At 43.0% G+C, this 19633-nt stretch overlaps 1 protein-coding gene across 1 annotated transcript in view; it reads right to left on the bottom strand.

Moving 5' to 3' along the window:
• LOC311136568 (biotin--protein ligase-like) overlaps positions 1-19633 on the bottom strand; it is a gene marked incomplete at its 5' end in the record, with an annotated part of 37559 nt that overhangs the window by 12871 nt on the left and 5055 nt on the right. Inside the window, 2 exon segments of the mRNA XM_084170753.1 lie at positions 13771-14054; positions 19239-19421. Of these exon segments, the coding sequence (XP_084026879.1) occupies positions 13771-14054; positions 19239-19421 (467 nt within the window).

Here is a 19633-nt window from a genome sequence, read left to right on the forward strand (position 1 = left end):
TGAGGTAGTTACTATTGTTAGCAGCAAATCCCTGCAAATATGTCAGAGAGATGCATGGCGGAGAGAGTGGTGGAAGCCAAAAATAGTAATGAGAGAAAATGTCCAGAAATAACCAAATGCTGATTTGCAGACATAGGAATGTGTCCTCTCAAACTGAAAGTAATTAAAATGGACGTGGTGTAATTGCCCAACAGCCAAGAAACTGCCATCACGTGCTCAACGAGGAAAAACCAACAAAAATAAAAAAAACCTGTGAGGTCAAAAAACTGAAGCCTTCAAAAAGTTCTAGACATGGGGAAAACATGTTTTAAATAACTTGAATATTAATGGAGTATTCTGCTGTACTTTCTTCACCAAACTAAGATGAATAAAATGTTAATAAAATGCAATTTATGTTAATCAATTATGATGTTGAGTAATGCTTGGCCATGAACCTGTGTTAAGAAAATAGCTTTCATGCATGTTTTAGTTTAGAAAAGGCATGAAATCCTGTATACTGCCATATCATAGTAAATCTCACACTGCTTTTCCAAATCTTCCCTCACACAGACACGCACACACACAGTATTTGTGTGCTGCAGTGTGAGCTGTGTGTGTGAACCCTGTTAGCAGGAGCATGACCTCCCTGCGGCTGAGGCCAGTTAGGAGGTGGCCAGGCTCGGAGCACCATGCAGGTGCCCTAATTGAGCACTGGCGCTGTTTGGCAGGACCACCAGAGAACCGTGTGTGCCGTTCCGTGACGACGGCCGTCCCCTTGCCAATCAAGGCGCGAGGTGAAGCGAACAGGGGGCCCAGCTGGCTCTCTGGAGTCCTTCAGCCCCAGAAATTCTCTTTTAATAAGAACATCAGCGCCTTAACAAGGCTAGGAAGACTGGCGCTGACCTCCTCACCAGGCTGCCAGGGTAGCGCTATCCACTGTTAAGTGTCTGATACAGTGTCTGATACAGCTGGGGGTGTGGGTCGCGTGTGGGTGTGCATGTTTGCTTCAATTTGTGTGTGTGAGCGTGTGTTTTTACGTTGTTTACAGCCGAGGAGGAAGATAATGGATTGAGATGCAGTGGGAAGTGGGTGAATGAAGAGATGTTCTACTGGTAATGTGAAAAGATGCCTTGTAAATAGGAAACAGCCTACGCATACTAGATCGACTACAGTAAAAGTGTAGAAAGTTTGAAGCACTTCATGAAAACACTTTGATGAATACTCAAAGTCAACCATCACAATAGGCAATTTCCACCCCAAATCATGGACCACTGATTCATACAGTGCATTCGGAAAGTATTCAGACCCCTTCACTTTTCCCACATTTTGTTATGTTACAGCCTTATTCTAAAATTGATTAAAAACAAAAAAAAAACATCAATCTACACACAATACCCCATAATGACAAAGCAAAAACAGGTTTTTCATTTTTTTTTTCAAATCTATTAAAAATAAAAAACTGAAATATCACATTTACCTAAGTATTCAGACACTTTACTCAGTACTTTGTTGAAGCACCTTTGCCGCAATTACAGCCTCGAGTCTTCTTGGGTATGACGCTACAAGCTTGGCACACCTGTATTTGGGGAGTTTCTCCCATTCTTCTCTGCAGATCCTCTCAAGCTATTTTCAGGTCTCTCCAGAGATGTTCGATCGGGTTCAAGTCCGGGCTCTGGCTGGGACACAAGTACATTCAGAGACTTGTCCCGAAGCCACTCCTGCGTTGTCTTGGCTGTGTGCTTAGGGTCGTTGTCCTGTTGGAAGGTGAACCTTTGCCCCAGTCTGAGGTCCTGAGCGCTCTGGAGCAGGTTTTCATCAAGGATCTCTCTGTACTTTGCTCCATTCATCTTTCCCTCGATCCTGACTATTGTCCCAGTCCCTGCCGCTGAAAAACATCCCCACAGTATGATGCTGCCACCACCATGCTTCGCCGTAGGGATGGTATTGGCCAGGTGATGAGCGGTGCCTGGTTTCCTCCAGACGTGACGTTTAGCATTCAGGCCAAAGAGTTCAATCTTGGTTTCCTCAGACCAGAGAATCTTGTGTCCTTTAGGTGCCTTTTGGCTAACTCCAAGCAGGCTGTCATGTGCCTTTTACTGAGGAGTGGCTTCCGTCTGGCCACTCCACCATAAAGGCCTGATTGGTGGAGTGCTGCAGAGATGGTTGTCCTTCTGGAAGGTTCTCCCATCTCCACAGAGGAACTCTGGAGCTCTGTCAAAGTGACCATTGGGTTCTTGGTCACCTCCCTGACCAAGGCCCTTCTCCCCCGATTGCTCAGTTTGGCCGAGCTGCCAGCTCTAGGAAGAGTCTTGGTGGTTCCAAACTTCTTCCATTTAAGAATGATGGAGGCCACTGTGTTCTTGGGGACCTTCAATGCTGCAGACATTTTTTGGTACCCTTCCCCAGATCTGTGCCTCGACAGAATCCTGTCTCGGAGCTCTACTGACAATTCCGTCGATCTCATGGCTTGGTTTTTGTTCTGACATGCACCGTCAACTGTGGGACCTTATATAGACAGGTGTGTGCCTTTCCAAATCATGTCCAATCAATTGAATTTACCACAGGTGGATTCCAATGAAGTTGTACAAACATCAAGGATGATCAATGGAAACAGGATGCACCTTTCGAGTCTCCTAGCAAAGGGTCTGAATACTTATGTAAATACGTTCTTTTTTATATATTTGCAAAATATTCTAAAAACCAGTTTTTGCTTTGTAATTACGGGGTATTGTGTGTAGATTGATGAGGATTTGTATTTATTTAATCCATTTTAGAATAAGGCTGTAATGTAACAAAATGTGGAAAAAGTCAAGGGGTCTGAAAACTTTCTGAATGCACTGTATGCTTTGCATAAATGGGTCAAAGAAGTGCAAGTCAATCCCTTGCTCCATTATTAGTCCAATGTCTCAAAAGCAGCTTCTAAAAAACAGAATTGTAGTCAAAGTAGGCCTACTGAATGGTAGAATATTAGGAGTCAAAGTGAGAGAGTGCCATAGGGAGAGAGAGAGAGAAAGAAAGGGAGAGCCACTTCCAGTCTGTCTCCTCCTCCCAGACTACTCCAGTCTCCATTATAGAGTCAGTATAGAGCCCAGCCACAGAGGAGAGAGAAAAGCTGCATTGTCTCAAAGCTGGGAACCAAAATGAGTCGTTTCTGGGTAGAGGGTGTTTTCACCCCCCAAATATCTATTTTTCAGGGGCTTTGTCACATCTAAAATCAGTTCCCCCTCTTCTCCCTGGGCCAGCTTAGCATGCAAAGCAGCGTTAAAATACATTTCTACAATGCAAATATGAGATCAGCCGCAGATCACACAAAACAACTCACTCCTAAACATGGTAATGCTCTTATACGTTCAATGAGAGGTTGTCAATAAAGGAGGAGGTGGGGGGTACGGGTGTTTGTGTGTGTGCGTGCATGTGTGTATGAGTGTGTAGAAGCAAGTGCATGTCTGTGCGCGAGCTTGAATGAAGGGCCATCTCAGCCAGTCCAGGGCTGTAAAGCTTGGGGGGCTAATGCATTCCTCTAGAAAGTTAATCTAATTTTGAAAGCACATCCACGGAGTGCCACAGAGGTCGTCGCTGGCTCAGAGAAAAGCCCAAACACATTATAAAAAAATCTCAATAACGTCCACAAAAAAGGAAAGACAAGGCCCACAATTAACAATTAGACGGCTACAATGGCAGGGCTTTCACCTGCAAGTGAAACAAATGGACAAGGAAACAAGGCTTGGGCGGTATACCGGGGTATTTGGAAATAGACACAGGATGGTTTATCAATACGTCAACTATTTATTTGAAGTGTTTCTAATACATTTTAATATTTGTAGCTACTTTTAAAGTAAATACCTGCAGTCAACTTGCGCATATGTTAGGAAATAAAGCAGATCACGTTCTTCATTTCACCGGTCACATTACTTTACATTATGAAGCTTAGCGTAGTTCCCCAAAACAGTTGAGCCAGTCGTGTTTGTTCGTAAATAGCACAATGGGAGAATGCTTTTTATACTGAAAGTCAAGTGTTTTTTTGTTTCAATTGAGTGATCATGGGCATGCAACTATAGTTTCCGTCACAGAAAATACATTAGTGCAACACATTCGGCAGCAAATAGCTTCATTTTCATCAGATGACAACAGAAGTGCAACGCTATTTGGATGGCAGCCACGAAAGTAAATGAGCTTACAATGAAAAATAAAAAGGTATCTTTTGCAAAAACTATGCATGGCCATCATATTTCTAATGTTTATCATAGAATGTAGCCAGCTTCATTTCCAAATGTTTTGCATAAAGTTAATCTTGAATTTTACCAGAGAAAAGTAGTTTACACCGTAAAGTAGTTCACACCAAGAAGTATCGACACAGTCTGCTGATTGACTGCGTTTACAAAACGCATCAAGTTATTTCTTACGCATTTGTTTGTTGTTGTGAAAAACGCTGAATTCTGCGTTAATGCGACCCCTAAGTTGAACTTGTTAGTTATCTAAGTAAGTGGCCAAATTAATAAGCAGACAGGGCATCATATAGTGTTATGTTTTTGCCATGTTTAAGAAATCTATACAGCTGCCACTGCCATCTTGATTTCCTTGCGTTTTTTTCTCTCCGTTCTCGGCCGTCTGCTCGCTTGCTCCCTCTTCTCCGAGCAGAGCAGGCAGGCTTGTTGCCCTAGCGACTCCAGACTCCACACAGACACACCGTGTACACATGGTGCTCCAGAGCCAGTACTGTTCTTCCTTCAGACAAGCATGCATCAAAACTTTGTTCATTTATAGAATGTCTCGCTTGTAAATGTCCAAACTCACCAAAAATGACTTTCAGTATGTATAACTTTGTGAGCTGGATTGCCTGTCTTTGCTATTCATTTAGCATATTCAGCGAGCAGCCTCCATGGAAATTCGTTATTACTTGTGCTAATTTTGATAGCATTCTGGTAATAGACGCCCAAAGGCTTTTTTTTGCCATTTTTTGCCACCCACCTTCTGTACTAAGCCAGTAATACCGTAAATCCCAGGATGAGAGAAAAACGGTATGACGATATGAATATCTGGATACCAACCAACCCTAAAGGAAACTCCCCTCTCCCTGAACAGAGCAAGAGCAGAGGAGAGAAAATGAAGTGGGAGACAAACCCCATGGCCTATACTGAAGGGAATCAACACATACTTCAGATCATTTTTATGGGGGTGTCCAAAAAACAACTCCAAAAATCTCTGACCCCAAGTAAACCACACAGAAAAAAATTATAAGAATATATATAGTTAGGTCCATAATTAATGGCACTCTTGATAAAGATGAGCAAAAGACTGTATAAAATAAATACAAATACTGAGCTATAGTGTATCCCCCCACAAAAAAGGGGAATTTATATTATTTTATACTAAGGGTCGTTCCATGTAATTTTAACAAGCCAGGTTTTCAATGGGGTTCAAGTCCGGGGACTGAGATGGCCAGTCCATTTCTTTGTGGATTTTTATTAGTGCTAAAACTTTTGACCGGTAGTATATATATATACAGCTGCGGAAAAAATTAAGAGACCACTGCAAAATTATCAGTTTCTCTGGTTTTACTATTTATAGGTATGTGTTCGGGTAAAAATAAATGTTTTGTTTAATTCTATAAACTACTGACAACATTTCTCCCAAATAGAAATATAGTCATTTAGAGCATTTATTTGCAGAAAATGACAACTGGTCAAAATAACAAAAAATATGCAGTGTTGTCAGACCTCGAATAATGCAAAGAAAATAAGTTCATGTTCATTTTTAAACAACACAATACTAATGTTTTAACTTAGGAAGAGTTCAGAAATCAATATTTGGTGGAATAACCCTGATTTTCAATCACAGCTTTCATGCGTCTTGGCATGCTCTCCACCAGTCTTTCACATTGATGTTGGGTGACTTTATGCCACTCCTGGCGCAAACATTCAAGCAGCTCGGCTTTGTTTGATGGCTTGTGACCATCCATCTTCCTCTTGATTCCACATTCCAGAAGTTTTCAATGGGGTTCAGGTCTGGAGATTGGGCTGGCCATGACAGGGTCTTGATCTGGTGGTCCTCCATCCACACCTTGATTGTCCTGCTGGAAAAACCAATCCTCAGAGTTGGGGAACAATGTCAGAGCAAAAGGAAGCAAGTTTTCTTCCAGGACAACCTTGTACGTGGCTTGATTCATGCGTCCTTCACAAAGGCAAATCTGCCCGATTCCAGCCTTGCTGAAGCATCCCCATATCCTCACCGATCCTCCACCAAATTTCACAGTGAGTGCGAGACGCTGTGGCTTGTAGGCCTCTCCAGGTCTCCGTCTAACCATTAGACGACCAGGTGTAGGGCAAAGCTGAAAATTGGACTCAGAAGATGACCTTACTCCAGTTCTCTACGGTCCAATCCTTATGGTCTTTTGCAAACCTCAGCCTGGCTCTTCTTTGCTTCTCATTGATGAAGGGCTTTTTTCTAGCTTTGCATGACTTCAGCCCTGCCCCTAGGAGCCTGTTTCGAACCGTCCTTGCCGTGCACTTCACCCCAGCTGCCGTTTGCCATTCTTTTTGTAGGTCACTTGATGTCATCCTACGGTTGTTGAGTGATATTCGAATGAATTGGCGGTCATCCCGGTCAGTAGAGAGTCGTTTTCGCCCTCTGCCGGTCTCTAGCTTTGTTGTCCCCAATGTCTGCTGCTTGACCTTGTTCTTATGAACTGCCGTCTTTGAAATGTTAAGGATGGAAGCAATGACGCTCACTGTATCCCTCTGCCAGTAAAGCCAGAACTGAACCCTTCTTTTCCTCACTCAAAACTTTCCTTTTCAACTCTTTTGGCATAGTCAATAGTTATTTTTTGATTAATATTACTTTTGAGTTACTATTAGCACTGTTTTTGCCATCCAGCTGGTCCTATTGCAAGTGGATAGTGATGACCACAGCAGTGGTTTTTATACTTTTCCTCGTTAAATAAGATTTGGTTCATGTGATCACCTAATCAGTACCTATTTAGTAGAATGAGGTGTGCCTGTGTTGGAATTCAACAGACACTGGAATGGAATGGCTGTCATACATGTAGAGATGCTGATTTAAGAAAAATGTACAGTGGTCTCTTAATTTTTTCCAGAGCTGTATATATACAGTTGATGTCGGAAGTTTACATACACTTAGGTTGGAGACATTAAAATTAGTTTTTCAACCACTCCACAAATTTCTTGTTAACAAACTATAGTTTTGGCAAGTCGGTTAGGACATCTACTTCGTGCATGACACAAGTAATTTTTCCAACAATTGTTTACAGACAGATTATTTCACTTATAATTCACTGTAATCACAATTCCAGTGGGTCAAAAGTTTAAATACACTAAATTGACTGTGCCTTTAAACAGCTTGGAAAATTCCAGAAAATGATGTCATGGCTTTAGAAGCTTTTGATAAGCTAATTGACATCATTTGACAAAAAAATTGCTTTTCTTTCGAAAACAAGTACATTTCTAAGTGACCCCAAACTTTTGAACGGTAGTTTAAATTAGCATATTATAATTTTTTGTACTGTTTTTGCTTTGTCGTTTTGGGGTATTGTGTGTAGATTGATGAGGTAAAAAATATAATTTAATCAATTTTAAGAATAAGGCTGTAACGTAACAAAACATGGAAAAAGTCAAGGGCTGTGAATACTTGCCGAATGCACCGCATATAGGAATATAAAATACTTAGGATGTAGGACTATAAAATGTAAATATAAAACTCCCCATGTTAGTGTACTGCTGCAATAACATTGCAACATCCCCTTGAGCCAGAAAACATATGACTCAGACAAAAAACTGTATTCGAAATATGAAATAAATTCAGGTCGCAGTTGTAAATGAGAACTTGTTCTCAACTGGCTTACCTGGTTAAATAAAGGTGAAGTAAAAAATACAAAAATTTAGCAAGAAGAATTGCACGCCTCCCTCCAATCTATCTGGGTTGCAGGCGGCGGCCTAACGATATGGCCTGCTTCCCCCTGAGCACAGGTCAGTAGCAGAAAACAGCTGTGTTACTCCCGGTTGGTCTCTTCAAATCAGCAGCATGGCCCTGATTGGGAACAGCAGTGGCCACAAGTGCAGGGACTCCCTCCTTAACCTGCGCTGTGCACCCACACACACATTATTTTCCCTCCCTATCTCTCTCTAGTTATTTCTCGCTCTCCCCCTCTATCTCTGTACACTTTAACCTGTTCGATGCAAAACAATGCTGTCACCTTTAAACAGGGAACAGTTACAGGTCCACTTCTGCCAAACCTGAATGAGCAATACCTTCAAGTAGGGAGAGGTAGAGCTAGATTAAGATTAAGAGAGAGGCAGAAACAAGGCTAAAGAGCAAGAGCGCGAGAGAGAGAAGAGAGAACGAGAGGGAGCGAGAGAGAGGAGAGCGAGAAGAGAGAGAGGGAGGAAGAGACTGAGTGCCAACACCCGCAGCAGCAGTAACCTCTACTACTCCACCACCCATCCAGCAGCAGCATTCATTTCATCTTAACTGACCAGGCCGGGGCCATTGTCCAGCTCATAATTACAACAGGCCCAGAACAAAGGCATTACAAAGTAACACGTCTGGGGATGAAAGAGGGGAGCACCTCTCCCAGCAGAAGAGCAGGGCCCTTTTAAGTCCGGCCAGGCCTTTGTGTGGCTGGCCGGACCAGAGATGGGCTCTCAGGGCATGGGGGGGAGGGGGGGGGCAGCTGAGCCAGAGGGGTCACTTACTCAGCGCCAAGGGATCAGAGGGACAAGTGGGGAGGAGTGGTAACTCACACCACCCTAGACTGACACATAGACAGGGTGTGTGTGTTTGTGTGTGTGTGTGTGTGTGTGTGTGTGTCCCGGTCCTGGATTAGTGTAAAGGCCCAGTCGCTTACCTTGTTTTTGGGGGTATGGGGGAGAATGGTGTGGGGAGGTACACTTTACACATTACACCCAGCAGACAAAAATAGGATTTTCAGCCCAAAGGTTAGCCCTCAGTAGGCCTAGGGGTGAAGCTTTGCTCTGCTGGTTCTTAAACAGGCCAGATGAAGATGTTTCTCAACAGCATGCTGCCTGTCACAGGGAATGGCTGTTGGGGTGATGGAAAATAAAGAGCAACCCGTTTTTGCCCACACTGACGTGGATGACTGCCTCCAAGTCATTATAGTAATTGTCAATGGCAAAATTAATTGATTTGACTGGATTTTCTTTTCTGATAAAACTTCAATTCAATCATAACTCATCAGGCAGAGTGATATTGGCCTAAAATCTCTAATTTGGGGACATTTTACTGAAAGCCATTTATCACAAAAACACTCTCCTATCCAATCCCTATCCGATTCCCTAGATCAAAATATCTCAAATTAAGAGATTACTTCTGCTGTCGATGCTCATTTCCACAATTGGATTTGCTGTGGTTAGCCTAAGCAAGTTTGCACTGATCATCCGCCAAAATAAAGGTGATGATCGATAAGAGAGGAAAAACTAATCTGTAAATGTGATTAATTGACGTAATCCTGTTTGCACAAATTATCATTTTCAAATAGCACCCTTGGAGGTGATCAATGGGATGCGTCGTCCATTACTGAGGGCGGGACGCCCTCTTTTCCCTGACTCTGCTGGACCCTTTAAATGGCCCTAATAGAGGTTTAGTTAGAAACACTAGTCATCAGAACATACGGAGGGACGCCACTTGATTTCTCTCTTTAGAGCTGTGATGTCTTTGTTTAAAGAACGATGTCTTGGACAGGATGTCAGTCTTTCCTTGGAGCTTGTGTTTTCATGACATAGGTAGAACATTTATCACATAAAGTGTTGAGCACCTATTCTCCTCCACCCTGATGATGATTATTGAATTTCCAACGACAAAATATGTTCATAATTTTAACTCCTCTGTGTGTTGATCATGTGTGCCGGAGGTTGTGTTTCTCCATTCTCCCACTTGTGCAAGTGTGTGTCTCTCGCTCCCGCTCTCTCTTTCTCCTGCTCCACTTGAACGCTTCTATGAGGCCTGTGCCCTGTAGGGCCCTCTCCTCTAAGCCTGACCTGCAGACTCCAGCTCCTTAGTATGCCGACTTGCTGGAGATGTAAACTTTAACTCCAGTCTGCCGTGCCAGATGTTCACCAGAATATGAAATGAGGACTTTAGACATCTGCTTACAATTTGAAATAATTGCAGGTAGAGCATGCAAGGTCAATTGCACCAATTTGATTTTTATGTACAAACCTGCTGTTGCAGTTATGGAGCGTCCATTTTCTCTCTCCTTCTCGTTTTTTTACCCGTACAAGGTTCATATTTTGCACAGGAAACAGGACCCTAATTCCATACAGTGTCAGTTTGGATTTTGGATTCCCTGTCAAAACAAACACTGATTGCCGAGGCTTTGGCTCGACAACTGGGCTGCTTTAACCAGAAGAGCCCCTTGTTCACCGTGTTTGTCTTATTCCCACTTCCAGAGGAGGAAAGTGTTATGCGCCCATTAGCTTAACAGGGTCCTGTTTATGTCCCTGCAACTCAAACCAAATATGGCACGGGTTTTCACTGCTAAATTACACTGCTGGTGGTTATCTTTCAAGTCAGTATTTTCTTTAATCCTAAAGTCAAGCGTATGTCGTTGGTGGTGAAATAGGATGAAATCTTTTCCTCGCTCAAACACAAAACTAACTGAGAACTGAAGTATGATAAACGATAAAACTACATTATAGGAGGACTCTGAGGAAATATTCAGTTTGCATTTTACGTCCATCACTTGTTCCTCTCACCGGGCCCAATGTTTGCTTAGTGAAAGAAAAAGGAGAAGTTAGAGGAGAGGAGAGGAAAAGTGGGCCCTTGGGTTTTTCTTGACGGACCTGCTGCCTGGGCTCAGATAGACAGAAGGAGAGAAAGCCGGACAAAAGGAAGTGTAGCGCTCCAGGCGCTGGGATCAGGTTCACCAGAGCAGGAAAAGCATCATTATGGCCCAGCGGAGCAGTGTTCAGGAACACCATGGGGTCTTATCCCAACTTCTTCACAAATAAACACTTCCACAAAACAGTCCAATTTAAACGTCTGTTGGATGCAGAACGCCCCCCCACCCTTAGTAGCGAATTGAGTAGCAATTGAATAAAAAATACACAAGATGACTGTGATGGGTATCTAATCTCTGATCAGTCTGTATGAGAAGTGTTAGAAAGTGTGTGTGTAGTGTGAGTGTGTAGCAGCGGGGTTGGTGAGTGTGTAGCAGCGGGGTTGGTGAGTGTGTAGCAGCGGGGTTGGTGATTGTGTAGCAGCGGGGTGTGTAACCTGCTCACAACCCAGCTGCCCTGGCTGAGGGCATTGATATTCCAGCTAGGTTGTGACCTTGTGATCTGTCTTGGGGCCAGCCTATTATTAGCTGCTACTGGCCAAACAAAGCACTAATACTCTGGACAAACACACCGCCTCCCCCCTGAGCTCAGATCCTGCCTGGCCGTCAATATAGTCCCCCAACTCCCTATACCAATCCCCCGTCTTCATCAGCTCCCCCAGCCGATGAGCTAGGCACTTTACCCCCCAACCAATTCCCCTTTTAATAATCTCCCCCTCAATGGCCTATTACTTATAAAAGAAATGCTCCACCATTGAGTTGAAAAACTGATTAATCTATAATTAAAGCTGCATTTGGGGAATACGTTTTAATAATATATATATATATATATGTATTATTAGCTTTCGTATATTAATAAGGTTATTACATTCTCAGGATTTTGCTTCTCACTGCTTTAAACTCATTTATTTGTGAACTAAAATATTGATTAAGAATGTACAAAAAATGGCTAATGGATTGTACAGTTTACCTGGAAATTATACATATTATTGAAAGGGTCATGGATAGCCTATGATTAAATAAACTTCAGTTCATGAGGAAGAGGTGTGAAACATTTTTTTTTGCCTTTTTACTGCATGCTAAAAGATATGCATACAACAATGCCATCATTTTGTTGAACAATACGTAAGGTAAAAAACTAAACATTTGAATACACTCAATAATATATATATTTTTTGCTTGAGTAATACATTGGTCAGAACATTTCTTGCCTGCGGCAACTCATTTGAATTTAAATTTCCTTGCCAACACTAACCACTACACCACCATAAAAAAGTATTTACATAGGAATGTGAAGCTAATTGCTGTTTTATGCCAGTTCAATTATATCCATGAATTATTCAGCCTATTTTCATTTCCTGTCTTACTTTGGCTTATAACAGAAAAAAGAATCTGCGCTTTGGACGAATAACAGTTATTGGTTTTGCACTTACTGTACTCTTGGCCTGTGGGTCCTTTACTCTCTCTCCATGCATTGAAAATAGTCCCTCTTGAATTAAATAAACACTTTATAATTAAGGAAACACTTATTAAATCCACTGTACTGGTGGACCTATACTTGAGGAGCTCCTAAACTGCTGTGGATCGTTCATACGGTATTCCACTACCACCTGCACAAAAACAGACCCCACAGCTAAGAACACAGGCCAGCAAACTCACTAAATAAAGACCTACTGAGTATGAATGAGAGTCACACATACTTGATACCTACAGTAGTTTCCCTATCATCACCAGTCCATATCAGAATGCCAAAACACACTCAATACTGGATAGGCGGCCAGTTGCCTACATGGTTGGTGTCAGTGATGGTTATATTGATATTACCAGGGCCATGTTCATTAGGTCACAGCGTAGAAAAGCATTTTGCAACGGAAAACAAAAATAAGATTTTCTTATTGGATAATAACTCCCTGTTTCTCTGCGTTTTGGAGCATTTTCTTCCTTTTGGTGCCTAATGAACACTACCCATGTGCTCCCTTTTGATAGGAGCAAGAGCGGTCCAGATAAACAATGACAATCCCCCATAGTCATCCTATAATGACTATGCTTGGCAGAACTACATGTTCTTGAGGGAATATAGGCTAAAACAAAGAAAAGGAATCCAACAAGAGGCTTTCATCTAGAATAATCCAACTTAATCAAGACTAACGGGACCATCTGGAAATTAAAACGCAAAAAATCAGAGGGAGCGAAATCAAAACTGGAGAACAGTTTTTTTTCACGTGCCCTCGTCTTTCCCCCCTCTTTCGTTACCTTACAACCTTAATGACAACACTGTCAGTTCCAATCACTTCAGCGCAGGTCCAGAATCCATTTTTCAAACTTTATGACAGCTCTAATAGCTTCCACCTGTTCCTGGGATCCGCCTGTTGACTGGCAAGTTCCCAGTGAGATGTGGGGAGGTAGACAAAGACCTCTATTAGGTGCAGCCTGCCTCTGCTGCAGTGAGGTCACTCAGCCATTAAATTAGTTCCAGCCCAGCGGAATGCCTCCACAACCCACAGCATGGTTGGTGGACCAACCACTCACTCTCTCTCAATTGAATTTGCTTTCTCTCGATTTTTATCGCTCTATAACTCTCATGATCCCCTGTCATGGTGCAGGCACTGTGCTCGCCGCGCTGGTGTCTGACAACTTCACTTTCATTTAGACACCACTACTAAACCCGGAATCACCTCGTGGCGCTATGCTGACAAGGGTATCACAGTGCGTATGTCATCGTATGTGTCAATGTTAATTTAACAATACTTGTAAACTGGACATCTTCTCCTGCAACCACCCACACCTGCTAAGCCCCGGATGCTAACTTGAAATATGAGAGCAGCCAACTCGATCTTTTGCGTAAATCATGCATTGATGTCAATGGAGAGTTCTGTGAAACTTCAAGTTCAACTAATTCTTAGGTTAGGATTCGGCCCTTACTTATCGACTACCCCCCTCCCTCCCTGTCCCAGAGCCAGGTGCAGGTAACGTTAACTTACCCCTCTAGTAGGTCCATGGTGGTCGGGGTGACCTGAGCGTAGAGCAGGGTGCGTCCCAGCGTGCGGGTCTCCAGGTGCTGGCTGTAGGTCTGCAGGCTGAACTGCTCCCAACTCTGGGCCTCTGGGGGGTCCGTGACCAAGGCCAGGGTCCCTTTGGGCAGCAGGGGTGGCCCAGCCTGGAGCTCCGCGCTGGGGATCACTTTGAGGAAGGCCTTGGAGGACTTGAGCAGCCCCTCCTTGTCCACCTGGGTGTACAGCCACTTGAGGAAGCTGGCCCTGCGCTCCTGGAGACAGAGGAACACAAGGCCGGTGTGATGAGAGACTGAATAAATCCTCTGTGTTTTCATTACCATTCACTTCTCTCATTTCAATGAAATATATTTATCTTCATATCCTATGGCTCCCATCCTTCCATGAAAACGTATAAAACGACGGACAACTAGGATGCCATCTTTTTCAATGACGATCAACATGACTTTTACAATACGGTCAATCATATTTACAGTATAGAGTTAAAGAGCCGAGCTGAAGTCCAGTCTTAAATAAGATCATCAACGGCTGTGGATAATCAATTACATGGCTTAATTAGGCGCTGGTCCCCAGAGTGGTGAAACATTCTGTTCCAGTCACTTCTCATCCATCAAAAGGGTCACACACTTTATGACTCCCACCAGAAAACATCTCTCCTGTGTTTTAGATCAATGCGTAACACTAAACATGTTGGGATTTGACATGATCCTCATCTAATATGATGCTGTATACGGACGCTACGCAGACAGGGAACGTTTCCATTGCAATCGCCGCAATGCTAGATCATTTGCACCCAGCCAAGAACAGCAAAGTGAATTGTCTGAATTAAAAGTAATATGTTGCTTTGATTAAGCTTATCACACACAGGCTGAAAAATAAAACGTCATTCTTTATAGTAACTACCAGAGATGGTACTAACTAAGTCACAATTTAGCATGTCCTAAGCAAGTCTCAAGTCTTAACCTTCGAGTCAAGTCCCAAGTAATAATGGACACGTCTCAAGTTAAGTCCCAGAGCTCAGGTCAAGTCACTAGTGTTGTGTTTCGAGTCTTCAAATCAATGGTTAAGTCAGGGTTTTCCCAAGGATATTTTAACAAGGTGGTGCTGATTAGTAAGGCGGGCGGAGACTCACAAGATTTTTTGAACACCTGTAAGTGACATTTCCTGCAATCTAGAGCCTTAAAGGGGCAATCTGCAGTTGCTACATCCATTTTTGGAGTTATATGATACGAACCCAAAATATAAGCTTGTTTTACACCAATGTTGGTAAACAAAGTAAATGTAAACAAACACTATATAGCCTCAAAACATGGTTAAAACTATAATTTTGATATCATGGATGGTCAGTCCTTGCTTCCATAGCTCGGTTTATGAATTTGAGAGTGGTTACATTTCCCCAGCCCCTTCCCTCAGCTTTCTAACGTTAACAGGTGCGGGCAGAACCCTTTGTTATTGTTTTAATTGCTGATTGCAGCTTTAAATCAGGGGTGTCAAACGCATTCTGTCTTCAACGAGGTCTGGAGGGCCACACTGAAAATTGGCTATATTTCTTCGCTATATTATATATATATATTTTTTTATATTCTGCTTTCATTTCGGTGATTAGGCTATTAGCGAGCTGGCCACAGTCAAGAAACTGCATGAATGTACAGTAGGTCCATTATAATTCATTTTAAAGTGTACGGGCATAGTGGCACATTCTTTGGTGAGAACCCTGTTAAGTGTTTTATACTAATTTCTTTTAATTTAAGTTATATTATCAGTTTTCCCTACACTAGGCCTACTTGTACAGTTCATAGGCCTACATAATAAACTTCACAGATGATGAAATAAATGTTTTTTGAATCATTACTAATAGAAAAGGCCATCCAAATGACCATTTACAGCTAGTGTTAATAGTACAGCTAAGGTTTGACTGACATTTTGAAATCTCCAATTAGAATCAAGTGTTGTTTTCCCCCTTTCCACTACATGCACATTGAGGGGGGGAGTGGATTAATAGTAAATTCTGCCACCCCACACCCACAGGAGATATTCGGTTTAGTAAAGAGGATACGTGGTGCTCCTTTCATCTCCTAAAATGAGGTCTTTTTTTTAACAACCTCTCAAGGCACCATCTGCTGCCCAAATGTATGTGATTAGCACCCCCTTGGCAACGAGAGGGGACAGGGATGATGGCCTAATTAGCCCAAATCCATATTTAATGAATACAGTGATGGTTAATCAATTAGAGTCACTGATCTGCATGCCTCAATTATCTGCTTTGTGCCAATCACAAAGGAGAGGGCAGTCACTGGAGACTGCTTGGGCCACTGTTAACAAGTCTGACATCTCTGGGCTTACAGGGATAAGGAGGAGGGAGCTCAGTGGGTTTCTCGATTGAAAGCACTAGTATAACCTGACTAGTACGAACTGAAAACATCTAAGTAATATTCAAGACAAAGAAAAAAAATGTTTTTGGTGCATGATTGGTTTGTTAGATTAGAGAAAGCATAGCAGGGAAATCAGAGAGGGATGAGAGAGTGAGGAGAGAGAGGGAGAGAAGAAGTGAGCAGTAGAGGGGAAAAAGGAAATAAACGCTCCCTTGATGAATCTGTCTGAGCAGAGTTCCTCTGAGCAAGCCCATGCCATGTGACGGGCTAGAGCAAAGGAACCTGGGTAATAATGATACCACCAGGGTCACTACAAATTCCAGAGGTTGCACTACCAGATGCACACAGTCCATCCGCTCTAGCCAAGACAAGGTGCACAGAGTACTCTATTTCTGTGGTACACTATCTATTCCCCTCCAACTCCTCAAAGCACCTTCCATTTTCCAAGAACAATCTGGAAGCAATCCTGCATGCCCTCGCTTTCATCATCCTGGTGTTTGTTTTAACAAAGTTGCTGGGGCAGTGGGGTGAAGAAGTCACAGCCCAGTCCAAACACACCAAACAGTCATAATAACACTAGATTTTGGGCCTTTTTGGAAACACTTCTCCATTGTCGGTCAGAGGGAAGCCAACTAGGGCCAAGTGAATGGATAAATAAGTAACTTAACAGAATCGTTCAAGTGGGCCCATCAGATGTGATTTGCCAAGCGGAGGGCAACGGGTGTGTGACACACCTCTCCTGTCCAGGGTACATTCTGTGGTCTTTATTTGGCATTATGAGATAATGCATTCGTTTTGGGGTTCACAAATCGTGGTCAAAGTGAATTTTATTTGGAGGTACAACTGTACTGGGGTATTACGTTCTTTGATTTATTTTTCAGTAAGTGTATACTTTGATAAAGAATACTCAAGAACATTAATCAAACTGACTGATTATTTGCTCTTTGCTAAGACGAATCATCATAACAAACACTATGAAATACCAGAGAGATGGGGATGTAGTACTCATAAGGAACAAAATAGAGATGGTCTGCCACCTAGTGGAGAGTTATTTCACCACAGGTGCATAGGGAAACTTCTGCTGTCATTTGTATCCCCCTGCCAAGAAACGTATCTTTCAAAGTAATGGGGTACAACAGAGTAGAGTACCATAACACCTGGGCTGCAGTCTTGAGACCCTGGCTGAAATAATGACATTTTCACAATCCTTTCCCAATTCAAGTGCTGCATTTCAGCACTTCTGCCTATCTGACAGCCCTACTCTAGACTCTATAGCCCTTGTGGGTTTAACTAGACTACCCATAACTGCTAAGGCTGAAGCCTCCAGAAACAGCTGGCTGTCTGTGGCACTGAGGTATAAATAACTGGAGACTGCATCTAAGATGTCCGACCGTAGTTTTCAACGTAATCTACTCACGTTCGCATACGCCAATTCATGGACTGTCTATGTCCGGGTTGCATACGGTTTACGCGGCCCAACATCACGTGCACTAGCACTCAGTGCGCACAGTGAGTAGTGCGAGCAGCGACAACTTCATCACATCATCCAAAAACATGGCAGACAGCAGATTAATATAAAATGTTAATATCTTAGGCTGTGAGTGATGGAGAAAATAAAATAAATAATCGGACTCAGCAACAACTATTTGAATAATTAAATGGATGTTTTGTGCACAAAGGTGATGACTAAAGTGTCTTATTAGGAATTTTCAAATCTGACTTCTCTATGTGGCTGTCTATGGAAATTGTTTTTCTTGGCCAGGCGTCAATTAAACTGCAGTACCAAAGCTAAACTGTAGGAGCAGTTGAAACCTTGCTTCTAAACCGGAACCCTGGCCTCTTGGTGTGTGGTCCTGAGGCGTTTCACTTCCTGCTCTCAGAGGCCCGTTAGGCCAATCAGTGGCGAGAGCCTGGCAGGGCCCTCTGAGATCCCTCTGAAGTGGGCGAGTAAACGGTCAGTGATCCATCTCAAACACTGATTAACTCCCAGAGCTAATTCCCCACATACCACAGCAGAGCACAGCACTTTGCTGGCGGGCCTTTTCGAAGAGTCAAGGGCCTCATCATCATCAAACACAATGGAGGAATGAAGCCTTAGCCTGCCAGGCAGCAAGTTGACTGGGAGTAATATCCTCAGCCTGCCAGGCAGCGACTGGGTGTACACAGACTGGTGGCACATTTTGAACTGTTACTTCACTGATTTCACATAGAGAAATTGCATTGTGCACTGACCAATAAGGTGTGTATGTGTGTGACTGTGCGCTACCTCTTACATTCATGTCAGGCCTTTTCCTGGCCACACACAATCCATCCATCCAGCCACACAGACCCAGACCAACACACACACACACCCCAGACCATAATTGCCTGGGTAAATGTTTATTTTGGCAGCCCTAGTCCAGACCCGCCCCAGACAGGTCTGAACATGTGGAAACCATTTTGATTCTTAATACATGTAAATGCTTGTCCAATATATGCAACTGGCTTAGAGCAGGTTTATGTGTCCAGAGAGGCAGTCAAAATAAGTGAGGGCAGGGCTCCACAAGAACACAAACAGTAGAGCTAGAACAGACCTTTGATCAGCAGTCAGCCTCATGGCATATCTAGTTGAGAGACTGTGATGAGCTAACATTGTTAAAGCAGTAGGAGATTTTTTTATCCAACTTGAGGATGGGAGTAATGTGAGAACTCTAACAGACAAGAGAGTTGAGGGTTTCCATACCCAGTTGTCTGGATATTGTGGGGCAGGCCAGCCAGCCATTTTGACACCACAGGCCAATGTAGAAATATATAATTTGTGGCTGATCAACTATAGGGTGGGGAAGCCTAGGTCACGTTTAGTTGGGTGCATACACTATATGCAACACAATTACTGATGCAGACAGAAATACCATTAATAGAGCAGTCATGACTCCTTACTCTATATGTCAGAAGCATGTCTGTTCTACACAATAGATTTCTGAATAGATATCTGAACATTCCAAAAACCTTGTGCCTACTGAACACGGCCTTGGCTGGGAGAGGCCTTAGCTTTAACGGAAAGGTAGCAGAGGAGGAGGTACGTACCTCAGAGGTGGCGAGGAGGTAGACAGGGCTGGCGGGCGTGGCCTGACTCAACTCACAGCTCAAGCCCAGGGAGGTGAAGATCTCTGTCAGGACCTCGTAGCGCCGCGCATTGCTCATCTTCAGCTCGTCAAAACCCTGAGACGACACAATATCCTCAGAGTTGGGAGCCGTCTCCAGGTGCACCTGAGGTCAGTGGTGAGAGGGCAAAGGTCAGCTGAAAAGTCAACTGTTTGTAAAATGCACATATCAACATGAATGACTACTGCATATTAGTTGCTAAATAAGTTAGTTAACATGAACATGAATACTTTCCATTTATAGAGCGCTTCATTTTACATACAAATCTAGTGCTTTACATGTGAAAGGACATATGACTGAGAGACAGTCGTGTGCAA

This window comes from Coregonus lavaretus (assembly GCF_964263955.1).
Source record: "Coregonus lavaretus genome assembly, chromosome: 10".
Taxonomy (NCBI): Eukaryota; Metazoa; Chordata; class Actinopteri; order Salmoniformes; family Salmonidae; genus Coregonus; species Coregonus lavaretus.